The sequence below is a fragment of the Rhinoraja longicauda genome, chromosome 40, assembly GCF_053455715.1.
Source record: "Rhinoraja longicauda isolate Sanriku21f chromosome 40, sRhiLon1.1, whole genome shotgun sequence".
NCBI classification, from domain to species: domain Eukaryota; kingdom Metazoa; phylum Chordata; class Chondrichthyes; order Rajiformes; family Arhynchobatidae; genus Rhinoraja; species Rhinoraja longicauda.
The window spans coordinates 2,614,007-2,631,441 of NC_135992.1; the positions used below are offsets into that span (position 1 = coordinate 2,614,007).

Sequence of the window (17,435 nt, forward strand, 5' to 3'; positions counted from 1 at the left end):
TGCCTTCTGTTAAAACCCGTCAGAGGCATTTCCTGATGCCTCATCATGCCTCATGGGAAGCCTGCGGGATTCAGAAGACCAGCAAGATCACCTCCTATGCATCTAAATAAAGTGATAAATAAATAAATAATAAGAAAGACAAGGGGAAAGTGTGAGTGGTGATTCTGGTTGGCAGTCCTTGTTCAGAAAGATTTCACTCACTGATTTTAAAATCATGTTCACCTACTATCTTAGAACTTTGGTCGACATGGAGGAATTGGGCTGAAGGACCTCATTCCACGCTGTACAATTCTATGACTTCCTGATGATCATTTGAACCTAAAATGTAATTCTTTCAGCTAAGCATTATTTTTCTAGAATTCACACTGCATGTTTATCATTAGCTTGGCATAGTGAATAGATTTATTACATTAAGAGAGTGCATTAACAGATATTTGACAAGAAAATCTCCACAAAATTCAATTGCGTTCGGGCTGCTTTTAAATATCTACTACAGAAACTACAAAGGCTTTCCCTCTGTGTTGCATGCATTTGCCACATGCTGAGAATGTGGCAAATCAGAAATTATGAAGGGAATACCTGAATTAAGTGCTTTCTGTAACATTAAGTTATACATATTTATATCGACAAATAAATATTAAATATGCCCTCTGTCTGTGCAGAGAATGGAAATTGCTTCTGTAATCCCATCAGGTTACAAACTATCTCTTCCTTTGTTGTATTGTACACCTATGCCTAAACTAAAACCACAAAAGATATGTGGATTTATTTCATGCCATAGTTTCGTACAATTAAACCTCATTCTGCAATCCCATTGAACTCAGATTTTGCCACTCTGCATGCAATATCAACAGAGACTTACTAGTTCTACCTATTTTTCAATATTGTCATAGCCTCTATCCCAATGGGATTTATTCCCAAGAATTTTGAGAGTACCTAATCTTTTTTGAGTTTAGAGATAAAATATAGGGTTGATATATCAAAACATACATTGTTCCACAAAAATCTGGATCTTTCACAGCAATCTTTTTCTAAACTTGAAGTAATTTCTTGTTTTTTAATTTTCTACATTCTAATAATTAAACAATAACTTCAAAATAGCTGTCTCTTCACCAGTACTCAGGAAACTTAAAATGCCGTGCTCATCTCTGTTCTGGATGTTTCACTCCTTTGCATCGTTAATCCCTCCAGCAGTAATGGCAAAGGTGGCTTCATTCTCTGGTAAGTCTGGGCTGTGAACAAAGGGAAAAAAAACATTTAGAACACAAAAAAGGGGAAGTTAATCCAACTCTATTATGCCAGTTTGCCCCATACAAGCCCCTCCCTGCTAATTTTATCTCATCGACCTATTAGTATATTCTTCTCATCCTGCACGTTTTAGTTTCTCTGAAAAATTGCATACATGTCACTTCAACCATTTCTTTGCATTGTGGAATCACAGAAAATGTTTTATTCAGAAGGTGGCCATTCTACCTATGTTTGCACCAGTTGTTAAAGAGCAACGTAACCTAATCCCACCTTCCAGTACATAAAATATTCCTCTGCTCAGTCTGCCTAAACCTACCTCTTTTCCCGGTTGCTAAACACTTTAACTCCCCCTCCCATTCCCACACTGACCTTTCTATCCTGGGCCTCCTCCACTGTCAGTGAGGCCCAGCGGAAATTGGAGGAACAGCACCTCATATTTCGATTGGGCAGCTTACAACCCAGTGGTATGAATGTTGACTTCTCTAACTTCAAGTAACGCTTGCTTTCCTTCTCTCTCCATCCCTCCCCATCCCAGAATTCCGAGCAGTCTGACTGTCCCCGATTAAATGTTATCTCTGTATGCTTTGGTGTCATCTTCCCCTAGCTAACAATGATCTATTCTACATTTTCCATGAACCACATCCTCTTTGATGTCTCGTTTTCACACCTTACCCTTCCTTATCTCTGTGTCTCCCTCTCCCCTGACTCTCAGCCTGAAGAAGGGTCTCGACCCAAAATGTCACTCATTCCTATCCAGAGTTGCTGCCTGTCCCGCTGAGTTACTCCAGCATTTTGTGTCTATCTTCGTGTAAACCAGCATCTGCAGTTCCTTTCTACACCTAACGTGCTATATTCTGCAGGGTTGCGATCCAGCATGTTAGGGATTATTCAAGGGTTATAAACTTGCGTGGAAGCAGCAGGCATTAATCCGAAACAAGAACTAGTCTTCAGAATATTTGACCTGAAACACATTGCAAACAGTAATCTGTTTGAAATCAAAAGGACTGCTTTGTAAACTAAACAGATGATATATGAAAGAACAGAATATGTTAATTAGTTTACATCAAACCATGGAATCTTCATCTTGTAAGTTATTTCACATCATTATGATAAAGATGAAGGAAGATTCCAGACCAGACTAATATATCACTTGGCACATCAAAATGGTCGCCAGAATATTTGTCTGTCTTTTAATATTAGTGTACTCAATAGAGTTAGCCCTGACAACACTAATTTTGGACACCTGCTCTTAGAAGCTTGTAGACCATCTAAAAAATTATGTTGAACCAACAAACAACATTGGAACATTCAGAGGTTCCTTGGCAGCCACAGTGTGCTCCCATTGTAAATACACTATGTAATTCTACAAAGATAGTGGTCCACACTAAAAAATATTAACGCTCAGTAGATGATTACTGCCATCGAAACTGTAGTTAATTGTTTATTTTTGGGTTTAAAACATTTATAAACTTGTTGTACTTTGAGTTTGGAGATTCCATCAAGTGGGTCTCCAGGGAGAATGTCTGTTTCTCTAGATGAATAAAGATTTTTATATTAAGTAATTTAAGCCTCCAGGTAACTTAGTTCAAAAGGTAACGACACAGTAAATATCAAAGCACTCCTTTTAAAGTGGTGAGAGGTGCAGGAAATGTACACCAGAAACCTGCCACTCCCCAGATGAGAAAACACCCCTTCATCTATCATTTAATCCTACCAATTAATTTTAAAGTTGTGTCCATTGTTTTTGATCCCTTAGCTAAAAGAATTAAAACCTATTTACTTGAAACACACCATGACTTTATACACCTTAATTAAATCTCACGTCTCCCACATCAAAGAAAACAATCCAAGCCTATCCATTCTATCCTCAAAACTAATGTAATCCAATCCTCATAAATTAATTTTACACCGCATGAATAAATAGGCCTCTGTCAAATGGCTTGTAATCTCTAAACTACTTCTGGATAATGGGAATTGAAGGAATGGACAGGTGAACGTGTGAGATGGTGTAGGAGAGACAGCTTTAGATTTCTGGATCACTGAAACAGTTTTGGAAAAGGTGGAAACTGTATAAGCTGGACTGGAATGTGTTCAACATCCTTGAGGGAAGGTAGACACAAAGTGCTCGAGTAACTCAGCAGGTCAGGCAACATCTCTGGAGAAAATGGATGGGTGAAGTCTGTTTTCTTCTGTCTGAAACGTTACTCTTCCTTTTTCTCCAGAGATGCTGTCTGGCCCCCTGAGTTACTCCGGCACTTTGTGTCCATCTTTGATATAAACGAGCATCTGTAGTTCTTTGTTTCGACATCCTTGAGGGAAAGTTTACTCGTGCTTTTGGGAAGGATTTAAATTAATTTAACAGGGAATGTTATATTGACTGGAGTTGGTGGGAGGTACTATCAAGTGTGGACTTTGGTCCAGTGGACAGAGCATACACAAAGGTGATAAAGCTTATGGGAGTCATGGATTGACAAGTAGTCTGATTGGTACAGCAAATGAACCTACAGCATTTATCAGCATGTAGAAATATGTTGCAATCACAAATAAATAGTTGAAAGAGGGATCGCACCAACAACTCAACTTTCAGGGGGAGAGAATCTTCAGACAAACATGAGGATGTAAAAATGGAGATAGCATTGCAATATTGAAAAGGAATTCATTAATGCAATAATAAAGGAGGAGATCCTATCATGTTTATTAAATGAGCTCATTTTTAATATGTTCTAGATATATGACTTCCCATATATGTTCTACAAATTTGACTTGTCAAAACCCATGACCTCACACTTGTCAGGTTTATATTCCATCTGCCAATGCTCCATCCAGTTTTCCATCTGATCTTGCACCTAATATAACTTTAGACAATTACCAGTTTTTGAGATATTTATGTGATAAAGACACTAATCATATCTCCTACATTTGCATCCAGGTCATTATGTCACAAATAGCAAAAGTCCCAACATCGACTGCTGTGGTACACACTGCTCTGAGATTTCCAATCAGACAAACAATCATCCACCAGTCCCTCCTGTCACCAAGACAATTTTGCATCCAATTAACCAACTTGTCTTGGATTCCATATGCCTTAACCTTCTAGACCAACTTACTGTGTGAGACCTTGTCAAATGCCTTACGAAAATCCATATAGACAACATCTACTCCCCTGGCTTTCCAAACTCCTTTGTTACCTCCTGTGACAGGAAAGGATATTAATTGACCTTGGACGGGGGAATCAGTTATGAGTCAATTATATTGTTGAGTCCAGTCATATGGATCAGACAGGGTAAGGATGGCAGATTACATTCCCTTTGCATTTGTGAACCAGACAGATTTTTTCTGGCAACTGGTAGTTTCATGGTCATAATTACTGATATCAAGTTTGTTGTAGGTTACGACACTCCACTAGTGAAGCCCGGCACATATTGTTCCGATAAAGCAGTTGTGCTGTACATGCATCGTGTTTTGCTCACATTACCTATCATAGATTTTTGCAATACGTAGTTCACCCCGTCCTTTCCGTAGACTGATCCTTGTTGTAGATGCATGAGCCAGAATGTGACCACCAATTGGTTTCTTTGGATCTGCTTGGAAACTTGGAAAAACATTAATGTACATTTAATGTTTGGCATGGCAATAAGGGCGCCATGGTGGCATTGCAGTAGCGCGACTGCCTTATAGCACCAGAGATCCGGGTTCGATCCTGACTAAGGTGCTGTCTGTACGCAGTTGTACATTCTATTCGTGACCTGTGTGGCTTTTCTCTGAGATCTTCGGTTTCCTCCCACACTCCAAAGACGTACAGGTTTGTAGATTAATTAGGTTGGTATCAATGTAAAAAAAAATTGTCCCTAGTGTAGGGTAGTGTTAATGTGCGGGGATTGAAACAAACATTGGCATGTTTTCTGCTGCTACTTGTGGTACAGCAATTAGTATTGCAGCCTGTCAGCTTTAGCGACCCATGTTCGATCCTGATCTCAGATACATCTGTATGAAATTTAAACATTCTTTGTGACAATGTGGGTGCTCTAGTTTCCCTCCATATTCCAAAGATATGCTGTAAATTAATTGGTGACTATAAATAGTGGGCGGGTGGGACTGGGCATGTGAAAGGCTAATGAATAAAGAGAAATAAATGGGATTGATGGGAATGTTGAGAGCTGATGTCCTCATCTCCCAATGGTTGGCAGGTTAGCTGGTCGCTGTGGCAATTTAATTGCCCCACTGTGTGGGTGAGTTACAGAATCCAGGGGATGGTAAATGTTAATAGGAATAAGAAGAGAATAAGAATAGATATGTGCAGGAATTAGTGCAGGATTACTATAAGTTGATGCTTGATAACAAACTTGGGGGGGGGCTAAAGGGCTTGTTTTTCTGCGCTCTTATGATATACCTGTGCCAGAAAATAATCCTCAATATCATACTTCTATATGTATTTATTCTGTATCTGTCACAACAAATTTAAATCTTACTTTCTAAAATAATGGTCAAGGGAAAAATAGTGGACACAGCTGATTGCAAGTGAATACTTTGCCATTCACGGAGGGAAATTCAATACCCACATTTAATCCCTCCACATATAAGTACATAACAAATAATAGACATATTTCTTGAGAATTCCAAACAGTTCCATAAACCTCCCTCATACCATTGACACATGTCCAACTTGAAGATTCAAACTAAAGTATCATAACAAAGTTTTATGGGGCTTTGTCAGTTTTGCTGTAGCTATTAATAATTTTTAGTTGCGTCATGGGGTGGATTCGCAAGTGAAGTATAAAATGTTATGTCAGCTGATTGTGACATACAGAAAGCTAATGTAAGCTGCTCCATGATCACAAAGAATGAGTGTACGTCTAGCTATTGTTTATCTTCCTTTTGCTCTCATAGAGTCATAAAGTGTTACAGTGTGGAAACAGGACCCACGGCCCAACTTGCCCACACCAGCCAACATGTCCCAGCTGCACTAGTCCCACCTGCCTGCATTTGGTCCATATCCCTCCAAACCTGTTCTATCCATGTACCTATCTAACTGTTTCTTAAATGTTGGGATAGTCCCTGCCTCAACCACCTCGTCCGACAGCTTGTTCCATACACCCACTACCCTTTGTGTGAAAAAGTTACCCCTCAGATTCCTATTAAATCTTTTCCCCTTCACCTTAAACCTATCCCCTCTTGTCCTCGATTCACATACTCTGGGCAAGAGACTCTTTCCATCTACCCGATCTATTCCTCTCATGATTTTATACACCTCAATAAGATCACCCCTGATCCTCCTATGCTCCAAGAAATAGAGTTCCAGCCTACTCAACCTCTCCCTATAGTTCAGACTCTCTAGTCCTGACAACATCCTTGTAAATCTTCTCTGTACCCTTTCCAGCTTGACATCTTTCCAATAACATGGTGCCCAGAACCGAACACAATACTCTAAATGTGGCCTTACCAATGCCTTACATAACTGCAACATGACCTCCCAACTTCTATACTCAATACTCTGACTGATGAAGGCCAATGTGCCAAACACCTTTTTGACCACCCTATCTACCTGTGACTCCACCTTCAAGGAACCATGCACCTGCACTTCCAGATCCCTCTGCTCTGCAACACTCCCAGAGCCCTACCAGTCACTGTGTAGGTCCTGCCCATGTTAGACTTCCCAAAATTCAACACCTCACATTTCTCTGCATTAAATTCCATCAACATTCCTCAGCCCACCTGGCCAATCGATCAAGATCCTGCTGCAATTTTTCACAACCATCTTCACTATCTGCAAAACCACCCACTTTTGTATTATCTGCAAACTTGCTAATTTTGCCGTGTATGTTCTCATCAAAATCATTGATATAGATGACAAACAGTAAATGGCCCAACACCGAACCCTGAGGAATACCACTAGTCCCAGGCCTCCAGTCCGAGAAGCAATGGACTTCTCGCGATGAGAAGGGTGAGATGAGTAAGGAATTAAAAGTATTGTATATGAATGCGCGAAGTATAAGAAGTAAAGTAGATGAGCTTGAGGCTCAGTTAGAGGTTGGTAGATATGATATTGTGGGGATTACAGAGACGTGGCTGCAGGAGGATCGGGCCTGGGAACTTAATATTCAGGGTTATACATCCTATAGAAAGGACAAGCAGGTGGGCAGAGGCGGTGGGGTAGCTCTGCTGGTGAGGGATGAAATTCAGTCCCTTGCGAAGGGCGACATAGGGACTGACGAGGTAGAGTCACTGTGGATTGAGTTGAGGAATTGTAAAGGCAGGAAGACACTAATTGGTGTTATCTACAGACCCCCAAATAGTAGCCCGGATGTAGGGTGCAAGTTGCAGCAGGAGTTAAAACTGGCATGTAACAAAGGTAATGCCACTGTGGTGATGGGGGATTTCAATATGCAGGTAGACTGGGAAAATCAGGTTGGTTTTGGACCCCAAGAAAGAGAGTTTGTAGAGTGCCTCCGAGATGGATTCTTAGAGCAGCTTGTAATGGAGCCTACCAGAGAAAAGGCAATTCTGGATTTAGTGTTGTCCAATAAACCAGATTTGATAAGAGAACTCGAGGTAAAGGAACCGCTTGGACGTAGTGATCATAATATGATTAGTTTTAATCTGCAATTTGAGAAGGAGAAGGTTAAATCAGAAATGTTAGTGTTGCAGTTGAACAAAGGGGACTATGAAGGCATGAGGGAGGAGCTGGCCAAGGTAGACTGGAAAGGGATCCTAGCAGGAATGACGGTGGAACAGCAATGGCAGGAATTTCTGGGCATAATCCGGAAGACACAGGATCATTTCATTCCAAAGAGGAAGAAAGATTCTAAGGGGAGTAGGAGGCACCCGTGGCTGACATGCGAAGTTAGGGATGGAATAAAACTAAAAGAAAAGATGTATAACACAGCAAAGAGTACCGGGAAGCCAGAGGATTGGGAAACTTTCATAGGACAACAGAAGGTAACAAAACGGGCAAATCGGGCTGAAAAGATGAAGTACGAGGGGAAGGTGGCCAAGAATATAAAGAAGGACAGTAAAAGCTTCTTTAGATATGTTAAGAGAAAAAGAGTAGCAAAGTCAAATGTGGGTCCCTTGAAGGCAGACACGGGTGAAATTATTATGGGTAACAAGGAAATGGCAGAAGAGTTGAACAGGTACATCGGATCTGTCTTCACAAAGGAAGACACAAATAATCTCCCAGATGTACTAGAGGACAGAGGATCTAGGGGGGGTAGAGGAACTGAAAGAAATTTGCATTAGGCGAGAAATAGTATTGGGTAGACTAATGGGACTGAAGGATGATAAATCCCCTGGGGCTGATGGTCTGCATCCCAGGGTCCTCAGGGAGGTGGCTCTAGAAATAGTGGACGCATTGGTGATTATTTTCCAATGTTCAATAGATTCAGGATCAGTTCCTGTGGATTGGAGGATAGCTAATGTTATCCCACTTTTCAAGAAAGGAGCGAGAGAGAAAACAGGGAATTACAGACCAGTTAGCCTGACTTCGGTGGTGGGAAAGATGCTGGAGTCAATTATTAAAGAAGCATTTGGATAGCAGTAAAAGGATAAGTCCAAGTCAGCATGGATTTATGAAAGGGAAATCATGCTTGACTAATCTTCTGGAATTTTTTGAGGATGTGACAAGTAAAATGGATGAAGGGGAGCCAGTGGATGTAGTGTATCTAGACTTTCAGAAAGCCTTTGATAAGGTCCCACACGAGAGATTGGTGAGTAAAAATAGAACACATGGTATTGGGGGTAGGGTGTTGACATGGATGGAAAATTGGTTGGCAGACAGGAAACAAAGAGTAGGAGTAAATGGGTCCTTTTCAGAATGGCAGGCAGTGGTGAGTGGAGTGCCGCAAGGCTCGGTGTTGGGGCCTCAACTGTTTACCATATATATTAATAGTTTGGAAGAGGGAATTAGAATCAACACTAGCAAGTTTGCGGATGACACAAAGCTGGGTGGCAGTGTGAACTGTGAAGAGGATGTTAAGAGGTTGCAGGGTGACCTGGACAGGTTGAGTGAGTGGGCAGATGCATGGCAGATGCTGTATAATATAGATAAATGTGAGGTTATCCACTTTGGCGGCAAAAACAAGGAGGCAGGTTATTATCTCAATGGTGTTTGGTTAGGTAAGGGGAAGGTGCAAGGAGACCTGGGTGTCCTTGTACACCCGTCACTGAAAGTTGGCGTGCAGGTACATCAGGCAGTGAAGAAAGCCTTCATAACGAGAGGATTTCAGTATAGGAGTAAAGAGGTCCTCCTGCAGTTGTATAGGGCCCTGGTAAGACCACATCTGGAGTATCGTGTACAGTTTTGGTCTCCTAATTTGAGGAAGGGCATCCTTATAATTGAGGCAGTGCAGCGTAGGTTCACGAGATTGATCCCTGGGATGGCGGCACTGTCATATGAGGAAAGATTGAAAAGACTAGGCTTGTATTCACTGGAGTTTAGAAGGATGAGAGGGTATGTCCAAAGTGAAAGTGTCCTTGTGAACACAGCATAGTTTCATTTAAAGTTAATATAATGAAATTATAACTCATACTTCTTTATTCAGCATTAACCATATAACAATTACAGCACGGAAACAGGCCCGTTCGGCCCTACCAGTCCATGCCGACCACTTTCTCTGACCTAGTCTCATCTACCTGCTCTCAGACCATAACCCTCCAATCCCCTCCCATCCATATACCTATCCAATTTACTCTTAAATAATAAAATCGAGCCTGCCTCCACCACTTCCACCGGAAGCTCATTCCATACAGCCACCACCCTCTGAGTAAAGAAGTTACCCCTCATGTTACCCCTAAACTTTTGTCCCTTAATTCTGAAGTTATGTCCCCTTGTTGGAATCTGCATTAGGAAGATTAAGTGAATGTAAAGATATTCTTCAATTCCACCTATCCCACTTATGATTTTATATATATAAATCTGATTGAAGATGAACCACACGCTTACCTCATGGTTGCTCCTGGATCCGCAGTCATCTGGTTGGAAACAAATATGGCCACGTTGTATTCTGAAGGCAAAGGATGAATAAAGCAGCCTTGTTCAATACAGCCAATTGTGGGAAAACTCGGTTTCTAGAAAGAGAAATCTGTCCCAACTAAATACTCAGAACTTAACAGTCTCTCTTGTAACAACCTGAAACTGCAGTGAAGACAAACTTAATCAGTTTGTCTTCACATTGAACGGACAAGTTTTCTTTCTAACTGACATATTAGTTCAGTGCTCTTCTTAAAGGTGGCAGGATGTGTCTCAGGCTTATGTGTTCATGACGGTCAACAAGGTGGCTGACAAGGTACACCATCCCATTGCCACACTACAAACCTTTCCCACTCGACCAGCAAAACATGCAATCTATTGGGTCATCCGCAGGTGCTTCAGGTGACCATGACATGTCTCTAGGCAACATCAAACTAGGTTTGCGTAGAACACAAAGTGCTGGAGTAACTCTGCGGATCAGGCATCAACTCTGAAGGACATATATAGGCGACGTTTCAGGTCGGGATTCTTCTTCAGACCCAAAACATCGCCTATCTACGTTGTCTAGTGATGCTGCCTGACCCACTGAGTTATTCTAGTACTCTTGTTCTATGCAAGATTTCAGCATCTGCGGTCCTTGTATCTCAATCAAACTCGTATTTTTGCAGAATTTTCAGGGACTTGGCAGTGGGTGAGAGGGTCTACATGAGAGGATTTAAGCTCTTCTTAAATAATGGTACAACGCTAACCACCCTCCAGTTTTCCAGAGGTTCACTATCATAAGCTACTTTCTCTTAATAGAGACAGCATCAAAACGGCTATGTTACAAAATAAATTAGGAGAAAAATTGGAAGTACTTCTTTTAAAAGAAAAGTGTACAAGTGTGGCATGGAATACTTAGTCATAGGCAGTGATTGTAACGGAAACAGGTAATTATTTTACTCAGGGGAATGTCAAATTTATTTTAAGAATTCTAATAAATTACAGATTGGAATTCAGTATAATTTAATATATTCTATCTCTAACATAGTAGAATCTTTGCAGGCATATTACAAGAACATAGGTTAAAGTTATCTAAGCCAAAATAGGAGTTATTCAGAGAGATTACCAACAGCCAAACTAAAAAGATTGGAGGAGAATAAGATAGAGTCTTTATGCCATTTTTGTTGATGTGATTTAAGGCATAATGGTCACTGGTGAAGTGAAGAAGTAGAATGCACTAGGAAGATAGATGGTTGTAGAATTGCCCATCAAGAGACAGAGAAGCCCAAATCAATGGAGAAATCTGAACACTTAGATGAGCATAGCAGAATAGGAAGCCAAGTTAGAAAGCAGAAGGATGATAAGTGAATAGATCTTAGCATGGGTAGCAATATAGACAAAGCTTTGGATGAGGTGACATTTCTGGATAATGGAAGACATAACTTTACAAAACACTGGTTAAACCGCATTTGAGTGCTATATGCAATACTGGTCACTACATTATAGGAAAGCTGTGGCTGTGCTGGTGAGAGTGCAAGAATCAAGTGTGTGTAATTGCCATATGTACCAACGACGGAACAATGAAATATTTGCTGCGGCTTTACAGGCCCATTAACGTAATTACACACATAATAAATATACAATGATTAATGATACAATAAACTAGTAATACGTTTTTACCAAGTAACCAGCCAATAATAGTACAAAGCCCAAGTCCATAATACAGAGACTGGATAGGCTGTGCTTGCTTTCGTTCGAATGAAGGAGGCTGAGCGATGATCTAACAGAAGTACATCAAATTAGAAGATGTATAGATAGATAGTAAGAATCATTTCCCCATGGTAGATTATAAACAATAAGAGGCCATAGACTGAAGATGAAAGGCAGAAACTTTAAATGGAATTTTCTTAAAAGACAGATTTAAAAGGTTGATATTTGGAACTCGCTGCCAAAGGAGCTGGTGGAATTAGATACAATCACTTTGCTTAAGGTATTTAGACAGGCACTTAAATAAGCAAAGCACAAAAAGATAAGGACATACTGCGGGCACATAGGATAACATAGATTGGTTATAAGTTGGTATGGGTGTAGTGAGCTGAAGGACAAATTTCCACGCTGTACGACTCTTTGTATCTATGACAGGTAAGTCAGGAGTGTAGGGGAGTGGCATTGCTTGAAGGTGACAAAAGCTCGGAAAAATGTTGCAGCAGCCATGTCCAAGTCAAGGTTCGAAACAGTAGAAAGAGACTATATTTCTGATGGATGGAATAAAGATTGAACTCAGGGTCAAACAGGTGCCAAAGCTGGTCTGCTTTAACGTGAGACATTATCAATGTTTTTACTTGATCTTCTGAACTTAATTTCACAACATTATTTAGGATAAAACAACTTCCGTCAAAACCCATTTTCAAAGCATTAAATGTATTAATCCGACATCCAATGGGTCTTTGCATCCATGGAGCAACTTTTCTGATTGGAATGGGGTTATAAATTGGAACAAGCCTGGCTGCAGGTAGAATCTTGCTGCAATGCAGTTAGTGAAGTCCATCAAGGTCAGGGAGCCTTATTTAACGTCACACTTGTTTTCAAAACATACTGGAAGTAATAGGAATCAAGTGTGCTTTCCGGTGGGTTAGAAGCAGTGCTTTTTTTGTACACAAAAGGGTTCTGGTACACATGGTTAATAAACATAAATGAAATAATGTTTAACTTTTTAAAGGCGATGGTTTACATCACAAGGTAAACCACTGGTGAGAAATATCATTAAGAGTCAACAAAAATCTCTATTTCAATAGACAATATAGGAGTGTTTCAGATAAATAAGTTTCCACTTCATTCAGTGGAATGAGGCAGAAAGATTATTTCCCAATATCACAAGGAATTTTGTATGTTTAAGCCCAGGGGTTACCAGCGTTTCCCGATGTAGCATTGAACCTCAATGTAGGTTTTCCAATTCCAAATAAAGACACGAAAAGCTGGAGTAACTCAGCGTGTCAGGTAGCATATCTGGAGAACACGGAAGGGTCTGGACCCTTCTTCAGATCCAGGGCAAGGTCGCAACATGGTGCTTGCTGTCAATCACTTGATGCAATACACACTACAAAGTATATGCATGAAATACAGGAGCTTTGGTCCACACTTTGAAATGAAAAGGGGGAAAAAATCTTTACTTAAAATCCAAGGCATTCCTTTTAAAAGATTATCTCTGTGAATACGATGGTTTAGTTTAGTTCCATGTCACGTGTACCGAGGTCCAGTGAAAAGCTTTTGTTGCGTTCTAACCAGTCAGCGGAAAGACTACAATGGACCACAATGAACCATTCCACATTTCCCTGAACGTCTGCTTTGATCTGTTGTTTTTAGACCTTAACCTTCCATATCTCTAGTTTCCCTCTCCCCTGACTCCCAGTCTAAAGAAGGGCCTCGACCCGAAACATTACCCAGTCCTTCTCTCCAGAGATGCTGCCTGTCCCGCTGAGTTAATCCAACATTTTGCGTCTATCTTCAGTGGAAAGACTATACATGATTACAATCAAGCCGTCCACAGTGTATAGATACATAAGGAGAATAACGTTTTTATGCAAGATCTGAGGGTCTCCAATTAGGTAGATAATAGCTCAGGACCACTGTCTAGTTGTTGCCTGATAATGGCTGGGAAGAAACTGTCCTTGAATCTGGAGGCATGCGTTTTCACACTTCTGTATTTCTTGCCTGAGAGAAGGGTGAGACTCGTCCTTGATTTTACTGGTGGCCTTGCTGAGGCAGCGTGAAGTGTAAATGGAGTCAATGGAATATCCTGGAGAGAGTTGTCACCTTTGAAACAACGTACTCTGAAGTGGACATTACCTGTTAATACATACCTTCAGAGATTTTCTGCAAGCGGGAAAGCATCTGAGCCAGTTTCTGCTGCCGTTCTGCAAGCTCACCACGGCCACTGAAATCAACTCGGAAAAGCGCCATGATTGAATCTATGATCTGAGAACAGATGTGCAATTAGTTACATTTCGTTTAGAAAGAAATCTGCATCAAAAATATGCTCATCCACAGATAAATAAGGAAAATATTAATTCTATGGCTTACTTTGAACTAGTTGTAGATTAAAGTCGGTAAAATGATTGGAATGCACAGGATATTTGTTGTTATTTTTACTGTTGCTAACTGAACTTAATAAACAACACATTTGCCCCAGTATATACAGAAGAGTGCAGATGAAGAATTTATAAGGCTGGGAACATACTGATACAAATCAACTTAACATCAGGGCTTAATTAGGATTTTCAGCTTTGTTTCCTACTGTCACTTAGCTAATGGCACTGCCTGACTTGGCAAGGTCAGTGGCAGGAATCTGGACGTTCTTGGGGATAGTACATGGATGGGTGGTCAGCATTGTCTAGTGGGTAGGATTGGTAGGAATATCCTATAAGGGAAGGGATGAAATAAAAACAAACAAGGTGAGCCATTATCAAAGATGGGCCATTACCAAGATCCAAACAGAATATGAGGTGCTGTTGCTCAAGCTTGCATTGGGTCTAATTGTGACAGTGCATAAATACTCTCATCGATAGGTCAGAGTAGAGGTGGATGGGGAATTAAAGTGGCTAGTAATGGGAAGCTCTGGATCCACAGGTACTTCACAAAGCCCAATCTTCATTTGATCTCTCTAACAAGACAGAGATCGTCATTGCGAGCACCGGACTTGAAGTACAAGTAAATCACTGTTTCACCTGTGCAGTTGGAATGGAAGGGGAGGTGAAAGGGCAAGTGTTGAATTGCCTGTAGCTGTAATGGAAAGCGCTGTAAGGGGAGCAGTTAGTGGGAATGGTAGACTATGCCAGCGAGTCACGAAGGGCGGGGTCTTTGCAAAATGCTGAAAGGGAAGGAGAGAAAATGCATCTGGTAGCAGAAGCTTTTTGCAGGCAGGGGAAACCACATTCACAGGGACGACCAGAATTGCACACATTATTCCAGTTGTGGTCTAACCATTGTTTCATAAAGTTGTACCAAGACCTCCCTGGTCTTAGAAAACATATAAAATAGGTGCAGGAGTAGGCCATTCAGCTCTTTGAGCCAGCACCGCCATTCAATATGATCATGGCTGATCATCCATAATCAGTACCCCGTTCTTGCTTTCTCCCCATATCCCTTGATTCCGTTGGCCCTAAGAGCTATATCTAACTCCCTCTTGAATACATCCAGTGAATTGGCCTCCACTGCCTTCTGTGGCAGAGAATTCCAGATTCTCAACTCTCTGGGTGAAAAAGTTTTTCCTCGTCTCAGTCCTAAATGGCCTACCCCTTATTCTTAAACTGTGATCCCTGGTTCTGGACTCCCCCAACATGGGGAACATTTTTCTTGCATCTAGCCTGAACAATCCCTCAAGAATTTTATGTTTCTATAAGATTCCCTCTCATCCTTCTAAATTCCAATGAATAAGGCCAGTCGATCCATTCTTTCATTATATGTCAGTCCCGCCATCCCAGGAATTAACCTGGTGAACCTACGCTGCACTTCCTCAATAGCAAGAATGCCCTTCCTCAAATTAGGAGACCAAAACTGCACACTATACTACAGGTGTGGTCTCACCAGGGCCCTGTACAACTACAGTAGGACCTCCTTGCTCCTATACTCAAATCCTCGTGCTATGAAGGCCAACATGCCATTTGCTTTCTTCACTGCTTGCTGTTCCTGCATGCTTACTTTCAGTGACTGATGTACAAGGACACCCAGGTCTCGTTGCACCACCCCTTTTCCTAATCTATCACCATTCAGATAATAATCTTCCTCCTTCTTCTTTCCACCAAAGTGGATAACCTCACACTTATCCACATTATACTTCATCTGCCATGCATCTATCCACTTACCCAACCTATCCAACCTGCAGCCTCACAGCATCCTCCTCGCAGCTCACACTGCCACCAGCTTTGTGTCATCTGCAAACTTGGAGGTGTTACGTTTAATTCCTGCGTCTAAATCGTTAATATGTGTTGTAAGTAACTGGGGTCCCAGCATTGAAGCTTACGGGCAACTTTATGAAACAATGATAAGTTTTCTCTCTCCCGCCTTTCTTAAAAAGTGGGGTTACATTAGCTACCCTCCAGTCCGCAGGAACTCATCCAGAGTCTATAGAACATTGGAAAATGATCACCAATGCACCCACGATTTCTAGGGCCACCTCCGTGAGTACTCTGGGATGCAGACCACCAGGCTCTGGGGATTTACCTGCCTTCAGACCCAACAGTTTTCCTAACACCATTTCCTGACTAATGTGGATTTCCTTCAGGTCCTCCCTCCCACTAGATCCTCGGTCCCCTAGTATTTCTGGGAGATTGTTTGGGTCTTCCTTAGTGAAGACAGAACAAAGTCATACCCCTCAGCCCCAGCTAATGATGGTAAGCAACGTGCATGACTCCTTATCACCCTATATACCTGTGCTGCCACCTTCAGGAATCTTTGGAAACACAGGAATTGTAGATGCTGGTATCTTGAGCACAACACAAAGTGCTGGATAACTCGAGTCAGGCAGTATCTGCGGAGGGAATTCCCACTGACCCACTGAGTTACACCAGCACTTTGTGCTCAGGGATGTTTGGTCTTGTACACCAACCTTTTGTTCCTCAATATTCCCAGGGGTCCTGCCATTCATGGTAAATTTTCTATTCTTACTAGACCCCCAAATGCATTATCTCACATCTATCAATATTAAATTCCATCTGTCACTGTCCTGCCTAACTTATAAGTTAATCAGTATCATTCTGTAGCTTAGGACCCTCATCACCATCGACAACATCACCAATATCTATGGAATCTATAAACCTACTAATCATATGATTCATATCTATGTAATTAATGTATAGAACTAATAGGATGGGTCTGCGCACCTGATACCTGCAGTACATGATTGGTCACTGGCTTGCAATCATAACAGCATTCCTCCATTATCATCCTTTGACTCCCATCACCAAGCCAATGTTGGATCCAATCTGCCAACATGCCTTGGTTCCCAAGGGCTTTAATCCTTTGGACCAGCCTTCCAGATAGGACCTTGTTAAAGACATCATTGAAGTCCTACCAATCACATTGCCCTTGTCAATATATTTAGTTACCGCTTCAAAAACTCAATTTAGTCAGACATGATCTCCCACCAATAAATCCATGCTGACCACCTGTGATCAAATCCTGTCCTTCCAAGTTCAGATTAATCCTGTTCCTCAGTATTGTTTTCCAATCATTTCCATATCAC

The 17,435-nt window shown here is 41.2% G+C and overlaps 1 protein-coding gene across 2 annotated transcripts in view; it reads right to left on the reverse strand.

Moving 5' to 3' along the window:
- Positions 1–1,162: 1,162 nt before the first annotated feature.
- The window catches only part of dmc1 (DNA meiotic recombinase 1), a 47,625-nt gene continuing 31,352 nt past the window's right edge, over positions 1,163–17,435 (reverse strand). For both annotated transcript variants that reach the window (XM_078430377.1, XM_078430376.1), the window contains 4 exons: positions 14,056–14,170; positions 10,187–10,247; positions 4,724–4,840; positions 1,163–1,232 (listed from right to left, as the gene is read on the reverse strand). In XM_078430377.1, the coding sequence (XP_078286503.1) occupies positions 1,163–1,232; positions 4,724–4,840; positions 10,187–10,247; positions 14,056–14,170 (363 nt within the window). The remainder of the gene's footprint in view (positions 1,233–4,723; positions 4,841–10,186; positions 10,248–14,055; positions 14,171–17,435) is intronic.